We start from the raw sequence: 15952 nt of genomic DNA on the forward strand, positions 1-15952 counted from the left end.
TTTTGATAAGGAAAGCAAAAGCGTGTGTAATGATGCAAAGTACAGAAGAAGCCTTTAGCTTGCTGAAACGATTGGGCAAAAGTCATCCCTCGTATAACTTTATTGGATTTACGTCAAGGTGGAGTTCTGCTTCTTTCATTTGCCCCCCAATAAAATTATTTTCTCAGGCCCATTCAGAGGGTGGATAATTAACATACTACGTGGAAAGAGCCTTAGGGAAAGTGGGGGTGACTGGATTGATTCCTTATTGGCGCGCAGAGAAGGGCGTTATGACTTGCTAAGCGCACAAACATTTACAATACGCGTAGCTCCTGATTTCAGCCTGACTTCTGTACTGGCAGGTGAGGATGCAATGACAGGCGATACGGACAAATACCTCGGACCCCAGGATCTGAAAGAGCTGGGAGATGACTCCTTGCCTGCTGAAGGATACATGGGCTTTAGCCTGGGCGCCCGCTCCGCCAGGTATTGTGTTTGCCGTTTCTCATGTTCGCGCGTCACCACAGCTACAAGTTTCTACAAACCAAGCGCGCGCTCTCTCTGGAGCCTCTTTTGAAACGAAGTAGAGGGGGTGTACTTCCTTTGAAGCATATGTTCATTGCAGTTTTGTTTCATATTCTTTATTCATGTTGGCTTCTTATGGCAGCGGTACGGAAAACTTAACTATTCACTTTTTCTGGTCTCTGTTCTTGCTCTGAACATTTCCCAGTCACCTCTTTTGCAACTGGTCTAGAGACTGATCCAGAGCAGACAGCAAAACCAGGTTTCTTTTAAGTACTGCTGGGTCAGACTGATACTCACAGTAGAGGTGTCCTTAATGGGCTAATTTTGCTGAATAATGTAAACACCAGAAAAACTGAATGATAATCATTTTGCTATTTTGGTGCTTTTATTTCTTTAAAGGTGATAGTAAGTAATCCAACCAAGAGAGACAATATTAAAGAGAAATTGCTCCTCCTCCTCCCCCCCCAAAAAAAAAAATCAGGTTTACCCTAAATTTGTTGCAGGGTTTAATTTGACAGGGAATGGATTACGTGTTACAAAAAAAACAGGCCAAAGTTTCTGTGAACCTGATAAAACATTGTAAACCTGATATGATGTCTGACTAATGTTAATTCCAGTTCAGGTGTTTCTAGATCGACGTTTTAGATTTCATTTTTGAACGTTGCTAAAGCCTGCAGCGTGTGTTGCTCAAAACAATTAAAGCTGTATGAGCAGGGATTACTTCCATAGTTGTGGATTTGCAGTGTAGTTACTGACAGTTGAATTGTACTGAAGCTAATAATTAAACCTCGTAAGCTGGAGCCCTGAGGACTTTTTCCTATGCTGTAGTTTAAAGATCTGTTTTAAAAACTGAGTTCATTGTCTAACAGCAAATGGCAGCTCCCATAAAGTAAAGCTTAGATGTCTAGCCTTCAGTTTTGTTTGCTATGGTCGCATTAGAAATGCAAGCATGGAGTGCAGATTTGCTCTTTAGTAGTCCCCAGCCATGTTTTGCTTGACTTACAATTTTTAGGGAAGTTCATAAGTATTTATGTGATACATACATTCATGAGAAATGCCAAAATGCATTTAAATAGTCCATTAGGTAGAAAATCAGCAAAACAAATCTGAAGGAAGAACCTTGTGTCATTGCAAATTGAATTAACAAAGCTGACGTGCTGCTTTTAAAGAGGAGCCGGCGCGAGCAAGGTCATCACACAGCACTCTCGGCCGTGGTCATTGCTGAAGCACGGCAGTGATGGTGGAGAGGGAGGTGCTCTGTGTGCAGAGCCGGGCACTGATTTACCTGACACCTCTGACTCATTACAGCCCTCTTCCTGCACGGAGCTCAATGCTCCCTGTGCAGGTGGCAGGGCAGAGTTTCACAGTCAAGATCTGTTAGTTAGATCCGAGGGTTCAACCCCACGTTTTCTTTGAGAGAAATGCAATATTCCCATGCTTCTGATTTTAGCAGTGCCATTACTATTTGTTGCTGCGTAGCTCATTTTTTTGCATTGCACATGTTATGCTCAGAGGAGACAAATACAGTGGTTTTCCTGTGAAGTATTTTATTTAGCAAAAAAAAAGTATTCTGTGGATGTATCTTACTGCTGATTCTGAGTGTAACATTAAGAAATGAACACATTAAATATATTAGCCATCCAGCCATAACATCTTGCTTTTCCTGTCTGATTCTTTGCTTTCTATTTCTCCTGTTTCTTTTCCACTGTAAATTGCTTTAGTCCAAAAGTCAGGTAAGAAGGCATGGCATCGTGTTACATCTTTCTCATCCTTCTGCTGCTGCCATTGCTTATTTTCATTTTATTCAGCCTTAGAAAGTGACATGCTTTTATTTTTGGGAGTAGGGGGTGGATTCAGCCTTAGAGAATATCCCTCTGTTATAACAAATATAACTTAATTTCTTTATGCCCTTTATCATGTAAAAGTCTGCTTAACATATGCCTACAGTGTGTAATTAAGATCCCAGTTCTGCTTCCAGCACAAGGAGGAACGTGTGCTAAGGGACTAGAAAAATTCAGTTAGCAACTACTAAATGCATGAAACACGTTGTAGAGTTTTGAGTCTGAAAAGTGTTGCTAGTTCAAAAGTGTAATATGTTGTTGGATGTTGCTTTGTATTAATTCACGTTTTTTACTACTTTATTTTTTGTCACGTAGCAAGCATGTCTAGGCCTGCAGCATGTTTTTAGCACATACCATAATGTACCTTCCAGGGTTAAATATAACACACTCCTACGTTGATTTAATTGCAACACATTCAGAGTGATCTTAGTTATTTCTAAATAGTTCACCGTGAACAAAATAACCCCCAAAACATCAGAATCTGGATTTAATCATCAATAAGCTAATTTTTCGTTCATTTCAAAATTATTACCCTTTCTTTCTAACTAAAGGAATAACTGGGGTGTTTTTAACGATGTCAAAAGTGGTTCAGCCACAAAGAAGATGACAACACATAAAACTTTCTCTTAGTTAAACCTGCTTCAGCAAGCTGAGCTTTATGGGCGGGTGCTGTAACCTACCCACAGCTACCCTGGGACCTGCCCTCATGGGTCTCCTTCCAGGATTAGGGCATGAAGATATTTATCAAAGTTCATCTAAATACTTGAATACACTTTTCTAGATCTATTCTAAAGCCACAGCATTACTGCCAAAGCAGTAAACATCTGTTGAGATTTTGCTTATGTATATTGTAGGGAAGGGGATATTTAACTATAGTCAAATACTTTTTATTCCATTTTCCCCCTTGTATTTATTTCAGAGATTATGTATATTTTGCCATCTTGTGCTATCCCTGGAAGTTGCATGTATTAATTTTTTTTATTTTTATTTTCTGTTCATCTCATTGTCACCCGCACTTTCTATGATAAATGGTAAATACAACAGCCTCCGCTCCTTCAGTTCGGATAGGTCCTACACGCTGAACAGGAGTTCTTATGCCCGGGACAGCATGATGATTGAAGAGCTGCTGGTACCAGCAAAGGACCAGGTATGTGCTGTGTTTCTGCCACCATGTAGTTGGGCTTCATATTTACAGGGGGTGAGTGTTCAGCCCTCTGTGCCTCCAAAGACTATCCCTGCTCTCTTAGCCATTGAAAAGGGGGAAGAAGGGAGCTGTGAGAAGGAAACTGTGGGGGTTACCACTTTGTGATTTTGATCCTGCACGGGACAGGTGATGGGGTCCCAAACCAAATGAGTCTTTTAAGGGACCAGTTATGTTTCTTAGGATGGGGTTGGTCATTTGCTGAAGTCGCTGGGAGCATGTGTGACCTAATGCTACGTGTGTCTTTAGAGTGCTTTGATAAGCTGGGAGCAACGTGTTTTACACTGAGCAACCTTTGTACTGCGTAGACTGGGAATTACTATTGCCCGTTCTGTCCACGTGGAGGGGACTCCAATTCCTGTCCTTGTTTTTCCACCCTTGGGAACAATTTGGTCTTGCAAAGATTAAGTTGCTATACACTGGTCAGTTTATGTATCTTTCAAAAGCTTGTGCAATGACTAATACCATGAAAGCAGAATCTTTTGACCTGATTCTAGCATGGGAAGGTCTTTCCAAAAGCTAATGCTGGGGATGAGGGCGTACTATATGCTTTGTTTGTGAATTCCTCAGCATTTTCCTTGGTAGACTTGTTTCAGATTTTCAAACCTAACTGAATTACTCAAGAGTTTCTGATTGCACTGAAGTCAGAGATCTGCTAGGAAGCGGAATAAAAATTCATATAAAAATCTTTATTTGGGAGTGATGAAAGGATTGTGTAGTGGAACTGTTGTTTATGTCCTGGAAGAGCATAAAGTGGATTGTAACGAAACAGGTTTTCTGCTGCTGTTTTCACAGAGGAGTGTTCCTGCACTGGGGGGTTATTGATCTCAGAGGATATTTTCATGAGGGAAAAGGTCGACAGAGCAGGACTTATGCATTTTAAACCTTGATTGTGTTAGTCTGTAAATTCAAGTGTAATGTAAGTTACCCAGTTTTACTACAGCTTTTACACGCAGTTTTGGTAGCATTATGAGAATGGCAGAAATTGGATTCTGTTTTAGCAACAAAATGTTTATTATTAGATTGTTACTTTCAAGTGAAATGCTGTAAACCACCAATAACCTTAATTTGCAACAGCCAGCTCAGGAGAGTTTCTAAAGCTTGCATAGCAGTGATTTTGTAGTTTCGTTTGGTTTGAAGTCAGGAAACAAAATCTATAACTACTGGCACTGGGGACGAGAAATTATATGTCAGGGCTGAGAACCTAAAGTTGCTTTGACGCCTCCTAATCCTAAGACTTCATTAAGTGTTCTTGATATGATGGAAATTTCGGAGGAGAGGAAGACCCTTCAGCCTGAGAATATATTGCATTGTTTTATGATTCTGGCCATTTTTGTGATTACTGTGAAAGTACCACTTATCTGTATGTGGAAGCGTTGCAGTGACACCTCACCAAGTACAGGAGCTCTGCTTCAGGGCAAACTTCATATTCTCTGGGAGCTGTCATGGACCTCTCTGCTTTCTGGAAGATCTTTTACAGTGCTGGCTCTTGAGCTGACAAGGCAACAGATTCTAGTGCTGGTGCTGAGCAGCAGTGTAGGCTGTTTCCATTGCATTTATAATCTCTGTGTTTTTGTGATTCCAGTTTTTGTCCTGCAATGATTGTGCAATTATTGCAGTTCAGCACTGGTCCGAATTTGTCATGTAAAATGAAGCCAGGCTGGAGGCCTGGTTGTCAGTCTAGTTGGGAATGTTATTCTAATCTTAATACTTTAGATAAACTTTAAGTATCTCATGTCCAGGAGGGGATCAGGAACAGGAAAGGTCGTAGTGGGAAAAAAATACCAGTTCTGTCTTGAGAAGTCAGTAAAGCCATGATTCTCTGAAAAACAAGCAACATAAACCCAACAAACTATCTTCATGAAAAAGGGAGCCCAACTAAAAATTTCTGATATGGTTTCTGCAAACTTCAATGTCCTGACAAAAATATATCCATCTTCTGGAATTTCTGTTCTTCAGCCCAGCCCTAAATTTACAGCACTTTGGCAGAAGCAAGACTGCATTTGGGAGATGGAGAATACCTCTACCTTCTCATGCTTCTGTCCATTGACAGGGTTCTAGATAATCTCTGCTATGGCAGTAGAAAGGAGGGGAAGAAAACCTCCAACTTGTGTTCCACTAGTGGAATTCATAGGAACAAAGAACACTGTGGGTCAAAACCAATGTCCTAGAAGTCCATCTGGAAACTGAGAGGAGTTAAAACTGTTTTGGGAATCACACTGCTTTGAAGCAGAGTGATCCACTGCCTATCTGCATATGCCATTTCCTCTGATTTTGTACATCTCAGACCTGTCTGGACTTTGCAAGAGCAAAGTCTCAGAGTAATGGGAATTGATTTTATCACAAATATCAGTATATAAAAGAGTAAGAAGCATTTGTCAACCTCTCGATCAGGTTAAAATAGAAGATCCCATGGTCACCTCTCCCCAGGATCACTGGGAGACTTAGGAGTGTGAAAAGAAACAAATGAGGAAGATTTGAAATCATTCTTTACTGAACCTCACTGCCAGCATAACACATCGAGTGTCAGAGAAGAGTTTCTAATAATTCCTTAGAAGTCATGATATTCTCCACTGTTTGCATTTGGTGGTTTATTGCTGACCCTGTTCAACAGGGAAGTCTGAATCGAGGCCACACTGTACCTCATAACCTGGCTGGGCAAAGTTAAAATTTCTGTGTCCTGGCGTATCACCTTGGATGCAGCAACTCAGACTAAATCCAAATGACTTTCTCCATGGAATAATTTACATCAACCTCTGAATTTAATCAGCCAAAGGCAGGATGACTCGAGCTGTCCATTAAATAGCAGCTTGCTGAATCACTTCGGTCTGGATAAATTCATCTGGGAGGAAGCATAAATTCTTCTGTTTGCTGAACTCTGATATTACACAGCCTGGATATTCAGTTATGCAAGCAGCAGGATCCTTGCCAGCAGAGCCATCAGTATTTTTATACACACATTTGCATCTAAGGCTGCCACACCCTTTAGCAATGCATAGTTAATCTCCTTCGGTCCAGGGAGGGAACACTGGGACCTGACCCAGCACAGGATAAATCCTGTGATTTGTTGTCACTGACAGTGTACCATCTTCTGGACTGCTTATACTGCAATTTAAGACAGGAAGATTTTTTTGCCTGCCTGGAAAATCCAGCACCTCAAGAGCCTGAAAAAATGAGAAGCACAGATGTGTGCTGTGTGTAAGATGCATGTGTCCTGCTATTAGCTTTTCCTACTCTGTTCCTCTGCCAAAACTATTGGCTGCAGGCTTTAGGTTTTTGCTTGCTCTAAATATGTCCAAAAGATCTGTTTGAGTGCACTTGGTCAGAAAGGAATGCTTTCAAACAGTAGTTACCTGATGTCCAGACCATATCTCAGGACAAAGAAAGACCAAGACAAACCTGCAGCACAGCGGTGAGCATAGGAACACCTCTGTCTAGCAGAGGTTATTTTGGAGTGATGATATTTCCTTGGAACTTAAATGGCCCTGTGTTTAGTTTTCTATGTCACACTGCTAAAGGAACATTAGCATTTTTCATCTCTAGGAAACCTGACCCCACGTTTATTTGTTGATGTGTAGTGATGTTTAGTTGTTGGTGTGATGCATGCCGGGGCAGTAACACTGTTATGCCTTAGCAGGCATTTCAGTGGCAAACACCAAATTGTGCTGTTCCTTTTGGCACATTTCATTGTTTTGTCCTACTTTTGATGATAACATTGATCAGTGAGCAAGTAATAAGTTTATTTTTGTTTATCTAAATATTTACAATGCCTAAGACAAGCTCTCTGAATCTTACACTGTTTGGTATCAAAAATAATAACGTGCTCAGTATGAGCTCTTACAAATCATTTGGAATAGCAGAAATCCACAGCATTTCTCAGGAAATGCAGGAGAATCTCTGGTGTCCTTTTGGAAAGACTTAGAAAACTGTCTTCATTAAACTAATGGTACTAATTAAATCCACTGTGGTTGCTTAATTGTCATTGCTTTAACAGCATTCATTTTGTCTTTTTTTGTTTGATGGTGTATTTTGGTGTTTAACACATGCAAGTTTGCCCTTTATTGTTGTTGTCTGTGTTTGAACCATCAGGCCTCACATACATATATTACAGCACAAAGTTCAACAAAAGATCCTTAATAAAAGTGTTAAGGTATGGAAAGGAAGAGACATGGAGCCATGTGGCACCGTGTTTGATGGATGACAGAGCAAAGTTGTACCCTGCAAAGATTTCTATTGATTGGCAGTAAATTATAGTGTCAATGGTTTTTTGGAAGGAAACCTGGGATGCTCATCTCTAATAAAAGAAATGGCTAAAAAGTGAAGCTTTTTGGAAACCCCAGAGTGATGGGAGGGTTGCACATCCTGGCCAACAACACAGCACTATCTGCCTGCTTATCCTGTGGAAGCTTCTCAACAGAAGTATTTTTGTGTGTTTACGACTGACTCTGCCAGATTTACTACTAATACTGATATTTCTGTTCAACATCATTAATTTGCACTGCCACTGTGTGTCAGCATATAAAAAACCCAGGCAGAAATAATAAAACTTCCCTGTGTAGAAGTGTATGCTTGGCTCAGGTTTGACTTTAGCACACTGAATTTGATTTGAAAACAGCCCATGAGGTTTTAGTCTAAATAGACTTTGCTCTCTCTAGATGCATTTGCCTCTAAGCAGCAAACAACCTACTTACAGGAAACACTGACATCTTTAACACCACCTTGAGTGAAGATTGTGTGTTGCATGACAGCTTCCTGACTTACTTTTATTGATGTAATTTCTGATGGTGCTTCTTAAATTATGGAGAAGCTTTCATATCACCCTGGAAATAGGGGCAAACAGTGTTTGAAGATTGAATCTGTTTGATTTCGTAGGATGAAGGAAACAAAATAAAAAAAGGTGTATTTTACTAAAATGGCTTTGCTGCACAATAAGAGGATTTTTAGGGTGAGAACATGTTGCAGAGCACGGGATACAGGAGTGTGCATGTGTGTGTCTGTGGGCAGCAGCAAGAAACAAATTACACCTCAGTGTCTGTCAGGTGGGGTAGTTAATTATAGCACCAGTGTTCCAGCGCTTCACAGGGTTAAAGCTATTTTTGTAGAGATGAGTAGGGGCAGTGGCACTCCAGAAAACAGGTCTCATGTTGGTTATATGTGTATGAAGACAAACTCCCCTCCCACTGGGAACTCGCTGGTGCATTCACAGCTTCAGTGAAACTCTCAGTGAAGTTATTCACAGGTTCTGCTTGAACAAGGATCTATCCAATGGCATCTTCTGAGGGGGAATATTGTACTGCCTGTCTGCATGGTGTATGATTGCAGTACAAATGGTAATATATTTTTCAGTCTTTTTAACCTGGTACAGGTAAGTGAATACCGGAGAGACACGTTGTTGAAACCGAAGGAGGTTTCAAAAAGTGGGCAAAAAGAATGTTTTAAAGAGACATAAGATGAGTTTATGTGTGTATTCCATGTTATTCTTACAGGATTTCCAGCATATATCGTTTGTCAGCACTGCTATATGAAAAGGACTGGTCTAAATTTAATAGAATTATATTAACAAGCTTGTATTTAAGACAAGTGTTTTAATGTTAATTTTAAATTTAAATTTATCTTTTTTTTTATTATTTTGTTTTGAAGCACCTGACGTTTCAAAGGGAGTTTGATTCTGATTCTCTCAGGCACTACAGCTGGGCTCCAGACACCTTGGACAATGTTAACCTTGTTTCCAGTCCCATCCATTCTGGGTAGGTCACTTAACAGTTTTCTTTTATCTTTAGATGTGGAAGTGTATTGTTAGCTGAAGAATACAGCCTGCTGTGATGGCTGATAACATGCCTGTTCCTGCTCCACTCAAAGCCAGTGGCAAAATTCACACTGACTTCAAGGAGGGTGCTTAATAACAGGAGTCAGTCCAAATTCTTGCATATCAAACCAAAAACTTGCTTCTGCACTTAATTTTCTGAATGCCAAAACATTGTAATCCCGCAGACTTCTCTTTAATTGTTCAGTTTTGCTTTTTCTGTTGCTTATGCTTTGCTTTAAGTGTCATAAGCTGATTTTGTTTGAATTGCATTAAATTATTTGGAATATGAAATCAGAGATATAATGTTATACTTTCTGTTCCTTCACAGAGTAAAAAATGGGGAGATTTAATTTGACCTCTTATTTATACCTCCAAACTCCTGCCCAGTCTCCAATATCTGTATTTTGATTTTAGTGGTACTATTTGTTTACTTATGAGTCATCACTGTAATTTAGATGCTTCTTGACAGTACCACATAGACTTGATTTAAATGCACTAGTAGTGATGTCTGAATGCATATTGTAAAAATTTACAAATGACTGTGTAAGGAATCTTTGCATATTTGATTGTCTGTTGTAAATATTTGTTGTTTAATTTTTGAGATCAGGACATAAAATTCCATATCTTTTTTAATTTACTTCCCCATTTTGTGACTAATTACATTCTTATCATAAAAATGAGTGCAGCACATATCAAAATATTTCAGTTCCGATATAGCAGCAAGTCCCACAAATCTAAAGCAACAGCCCCACAATACACACCTGCTTCTGCTGAAGAGATCTATACAACGGTGGATTTTTTGGTCCTTAGCTGCACTTTTGGTCAGTGCTAGCACTGAAATGTCAAGAATTGCAGTATAAAAAGCTGAAGTCTGTTGGTTATCACAGAATGATGTCAGCAAAGAACCTCAGAGAGCTGGCAGCCCACCCCTTTGCAGTACTGCAGGATAAAATGTAGGCAAGTAATTCCTGAAATATGTTTAATGTCTTAATAATCACTAAAAATAAGAGATAGTCCACCAGGTTCAGGCGTTCACTATCTTTTGTTATAGTATTCTTTCCCTGACAGTCAACATTTCTTTGCCACAGATTAAGCCTATTTTCTGTCATATCCATGGTGGTCATGGAGAACAATATCTTATTGCTCTTTTAGCAATTGTTTTCTATGTCAGAAGACATGTAGTCTTGTCTTTTAGACTCAAATGTCCCAGCTCCTCCCAGGTGGTGCTTTCCACATTTCAGCACATCCTTGCTGCTCTCCCCCTGGCTCTCTCAGGTCATTCATGACACTCCTAACACATTTAAGCAATCCCATAGTGAGATTTTGGTAACTGCAATTTTTGTTGGTGAATGTTTGTGATTGCTGGAATTTCTTGGCTCTTTTCTGAAATTCTGCATTTTGGTTATTTGCTTCTGTTTGGTGCTTGTGTGTTTGACTTCTTCTCTCTGTTACTATTTACCTTTATGGTATTTCAGTTTGTTGGTTGCAGACCCTTTTTTCATTTTTGCAGTCTGATCCTGTATGCCAAAGACTTTTCAGACCTTCTTTCTGTGTTGATATCATGAATGAAAACCTTTCCCAGGACAGCAGAGTGAAATCTGCAGTTGAAGTTCCCTTTCAGTGTAACAGTAATGCACTGATGGTATCTCTTTTGAGGTGATTGTCTGCTCACCTTATCTATTCTGAACCTGAAGTACCAAGACAGTACTTCCACACATCAAAGAAGGAAGTCAGGTTCATTTGACATTAATTACTCTTGCCACTGATATACTGGCTTGTTTTTATTTTGAGGACTGGTGGTAGGCAAGGTGTAATATCTTGATTAATTATCTTGATCCTTTAGGCCCTTATAGATTGAGCATTAAATAATTTACTCCTGAATGTTTCTGGTAACTGAGATTAGATTGATTGGTCCAAAATTTTCTGGTTTCTTTTCATCCTGATACAAAATAGGTCTGATGTTTGAATCTTGCCACTCCTCTGGGGCAGTACTTTCTGCCCTTAGGTCTTCAGCATGCTCACTAATGGTTCCAACCCTCCAAAACGTGTATTCTGTGGACATGGGATCTTTTACATCAACTCCTTCAGATCTGCTCCTTTGGTACACGAGTCCTTACTAGTGCAGAGGTGATCTTTGCTGCCCAGAAGGGAAGGGCTGCAGACCTGCAGCAGGGGAGCAAATTGTGGGGTTGCAGAGGAGGGAGAGGAGAGAGATTCTCCAAACAGGTATAAATCAAAATATTTTCCAAACAGGTACAGCTTTTCCAACCCATATTTCTCATCTGACCTATCAAGTGCATCAGAAACGATGCTCTGATGATTCAGTTCCTTTGTTAAGAAAAAAAAAAACAACACCAAGCCTCACTCTGTTTATTTTCTTTTTAGTTGTGGCCTCATATTATAATATGATACTGTTTGATTTTCCTTGTTACCTCCACCTAGAGGCAATCAGCAAATGTTCCCTTCTAATCTTCCAGTACCTCAGCACAGAATGCAGAGGATCATGACTTTTCACATCTCTTTTGTCAGTCTTTTTCTGAAAAGCAGCTTCTTTTCTGCTTGTTTGTGGTGCTTCATCCCCGTCTTTGTCCCCCACAGGTCTTTCTGTGGCCATGGCCGGGTGCACAGTGGCCGGGGTCACCTGCTGTCAGCAGCCCTTGTGCTCTGGGTGGCCCTGCAGGCAGGGTCTGACCCCTCTGCTCTTTGCCTACTTCATCCTCCCAGGGCTCCCAATGTGCCGTGCTGGGGAGCTCCTCTGCTCCCTCGGGTCCCTCTTTTACTCATTTACCCACTGTCAGAAGAGAGCACCAATATTTGTTCCCATTTCTTAACTGAGGCAGAAGGGGAGTTTTGGGAGCTGGATGTGGAGAACCAACAATGTGTCAGTGAAAGCTGAAGAAAGAAGAAATTGTTGGCAGTAGTTTCAACTCTTCTGGTTTTTCCTTTTTTCAAGCCAAGATAATGTTTTATGTTTTCCTTCTCGAGCTCAGATAAGTTGTTTTGCCAGCATATATTTTGAACAAGGTCCATTGTAAGCAGTACATTGAAATGCGTCATGAATCTTGAGGCCTCTGGAAGGGTAGAGACCCTTCCCAAAATGACCTTCATTCAGCTCTCAGAGGTGAGCTTACTCCTGCAACTTTCCCAAAGTAAAAAGTGGGTGTGCTCTCTTCGTGTTGCCTCTTTTAACTCCTTGGTTTTCTTATCTGAAAGAAGGAAATGAGTGTGTCACACTGCCTTCCATATTGAGAAACTCAGAAATACCGGATCCAGTCTTGCAAGGTGGAATACATCAAATTAATTATAGTTTACTCCAAGCAACCTCCTGTACACAAAGAAGAACTTATTTTTGACAGCAGTGTAATGAATGGCATGGACTGATACTCCTTTCAAGTGTCCTGCCATACATATGTTCATACATTATGCTTTGGAAAATGAACTGCTTTAGAAAAGTTCAAGAACTGATTTTCCATGGCACAGTGGAGCATGTTTGGGGAATTCGGTGAAGAAGTTGTATTACAATAAATTATCTGGTGACCTAAGTAAATTGTAAATGCTTTTCTCTTCTCTGTGAGCTTGTGCACTTTCCAGAGAAATTGTGGAGTTGTGCTGACTAATTAAATGACCACTCCCTTTCAGTTTTTTTTCCCATATGTAGCATATTTTAGATGACATATGTCATAATATGTGGAGCAAAAGCCAAATAATTTCTAAAGCTGGCCTTCGAATGTGTTGCTTTTGTTATTTTTCAATTGTTACTTTTTCTTTGCACTTATTATTGATATTTTCTGTTGCTTGCCTCTAATTATCTTACATTAATTTTCCCATTTGCTTTCTAAATTATTTTGCAGCTATTCCTCTCCACTCCCCCAGTATGATTCAAGGTGATAACTCTGTGCTTTCTGTGAATCCTCATTTTATTTTCTTTTTTTTTTTTTAACTTTTTTCCCACAGAGTGTGTGTAGATGTTTGTAGTGCATCCTCCCACATCCTCATATCCTCATCCCTTCCATGTATTCAAGTAGAAATGCTCATTAGCCTTTAGCATTGTGTTTTAGAGATCATATTGTAGTTTCCATTATTAGTGCAACATTAATTTAGGTAAGCATCAGCTACTAATATTTTAGATAGAAAGTGCATGAAATACTGTTTGGAATTGTTGTTATTGTTTTAAATGGTAAATTACTAATTTGAAAACTAAACAAGGAAATAATTCATTAATATGCTGCTGACAACGATTATCTTTTTCTATGGGAGCAATATGCATAAAGGCTGATCTGCTACAGGTTTTGTCCTCACTGAAGGCTGCAGTGTGGTGGGGACACCAAAGCTGTGAGGGGCTGGTTGCTGCCATGGGGCACAGGCTCATGTCAAGGGTTAATCTGCCCTTGCTGTGAGCAGTGTGCAGTAACAGTGCTAAGCTCCAGGTTGCCAAGCCTAGACTGACCTTAAAATCTACAGCCTAAACATACCTGTTAACTTGGGGACTGATTTTTATGGGCACCTAGCTTTAATTTCTATTGATTTTTTTTTTTAATTATTAATTTAAGTCAGTAGGTTTAGCTGCCTAGAGATTTTTGACAATTCACACTGTCACACATCATTTAAATAGTTTGGATACAGAAGACAGCATCTTATGTGAGTGTAAGTTTTGGCATGTTTGCATTAGACGAAAACCTCCTTTTCATTATTAGTTCTGAGATGCCCTAACAAGCCTGTAATCATGTACATGATAGGAAGCTCTCCAAAAATTGCTTTGTACCGAGCCATCAGGCCAAGGCCAACCTGGCCAAACTCCCCAGGAGGCTCCTCCATGGTGCATGGACCAGATGTGACTCCCTGGAGCTGCTGCGGCATCAGGCCCAAGGGATGCTCCAACCAGGCATCCCCTACACTTCCATGCAGTCTGAAAAGGCCCCCTCTTCCTCTGCAGACAGAAGCCATGCACAGGACACGAGATTTTGCTGATTTTGGCACCAAAGCACCAATTGCAGCAGATTCCTTTCTGTGTTCTCTCTTCGATGACCAAGGGCTGTGGGTCCCTGCTTAATATTTTTGTTTGCTTCATAGTAAATTTAGATGGATTGCCTTGAGCTCTCTTCACAGCTAGTCACGGGCTGGTTCCCTGCCAGCTCTGAAGACCCACCACTGACCTGCCCTTCCACTTGCTCAGTGGCATCTGCCTGCTGCCATCAGCCTTTCACCATCCACCCTATGGATCAATGGCAGAGAGAAAAAGCACCATAAACGTGTTGACAGGCCAGTAGTACTCAGAGAGGGAACCAAAGGTCCAGGCTCTCTAGAGCTGTGTGTCTGCCTGATACAGCCTTCTGTTAGCAAACAGAGAAGTGTTTCAGTAAACAGAGTTTACAGACATCTGAGATCTTGTGGTCTATAAATATTAAGATTATCATAACTTATAGAGTATATAATTTAAAGATCGAGCATATTGGTTTTGACACAGATCCAGTATTTACAGAAAGTGCTTGGTTAGCCAAGATCCTGTCCCACTGAAACAATTCCTCTTATGAGGAACTGGGATGCCCTAGTGGCAACATTTGCAGTGTACAATGCATTTATCTAGAAGAGAAATGTGGAATGTGGATACAACTTATCTGTATGAAAATGCTGTGAAATATGCTTCAGTATTGTAAAATGTTTGGGGCATAAGAAACGATAAATTGGGATTAGAATCATTGTAGAGAGCTCCCCATCTTTACTGATGGATTTTGAGTTGAAGAAAGGCAATGTAGTCATTTCTTGATCTGGAATTCAGTGGGATAACATTTCTCTCCTACTTCATGTATTTACAGCTTGTGTCCCCACTTGCGCCTCTCCTGCGGACTTCTAAATGCCAAATTTTGATTATGCTCCTGCTTTTGTGCAGATTTTCCCCACCCACACTGGCCAGATTTCTGAATGCAGCTTATTTGCAGGCTTGTCCAAGCTGCAACTTTTGATATCCTGCTGGTCTCGAAAGCAAATGTTACAGTCTTGCACAAATTCCCAATCGTACTTCAGAGCATCTGGGGGCTTTTTTCAAAGAACCTTCACAACCCCCTTGGATACTGGCTCGCACCCTCAGTTGAGTTTATTGTAGGGAACCAGAAAATTGAATGGATTCACCTGTTAGTCATGTGAGAGTTTATTAAGAGCTGGAAGTTTTGGCAACAGCCTTGAAAATAGTGAAACCGTGAGACAGATGTGCATATCATACAGAAGGAACAAACAAAAACTGTATTGGCTTCAGGACTGAGTTGGTAACTCATGTCCCTCTTGATACCAGCCTGTTATTGCATCTTCTGCCTGAAGCTATTCTAATATTAATTGTTAATATTAATTAGTCCCTTGCTAATAAAAAAGATTTTATTTAAAAATATACCACTCGCCACTTAGAAATATAGTTTCTTACCCTTCTATTGTTAAATGGAAAATTATGCATTGGAATGACACTAGCAAATGGGAATTTTCTTTAATGTCTTTTTGCTAATGAATATCATCTTCAAAGAGATGTAGTGGCATGATTTCCTCCAGGAAGCAAACAGCCTAAAGGAAGTTACATACTTGATAGTTGTCACTCATGTTCCCCATCAGTGGAAG

The 15952-nt window shown here is 40.2% G+C and overlaps 1 protein-coding gene across 10 annotated transcripts in view; it reads left to right on the plus strand.

Moving 5' to 3' along the window:
• ANK3 (ankyrin 3, node of Ranvier (ankyrin G)) overlaps positions 1–15952 on the plus strand; it is a 362370-nt gene that overhangs the window by 287611 nt on the left and 58807 nt on the right. For 8 of the 10 annotated variants that reach the window (XM_017825985.1, XM_017825988.1, XM_017825989.1 and 5 more), the window contains 4 exons: positions 342–465; positions 2226–2237; positions 3390–3492; positions 9187–9293. In XM_017825985.1, coding sequence (XP_017681474.1) covers positions 342–465; positions 2226–2237; positions 3390–3492; positions 9187–9293 — 346 coding nt within the window. The remainder of the gene's footprint in view (positions 1–341; positions 466–2225; positions 2238–3389; positions 3493–9186; positions 9294–15952) is intronic. The other 2 variants (XM_017825992.1, XM_017825995.1) reach the window with 1 other exon arrangement.

This window comes from Lepidothrix coronata, unplaced genomic scaffold (genome assembly GCF_001604755.1).
Source record: "Lepidothrix coronata isolate B3197 unplaced genomic scaffold, Lepidothrix_coronata-1.0 Scaffold124, whole genome shotgun sequence".
Taxonomy (NCBI): Eukaryota; Metazoa; Chordata; class Aves; order Passeriformes; family Pipridae; genus Lepidothrix; species Lepidothrix coronata.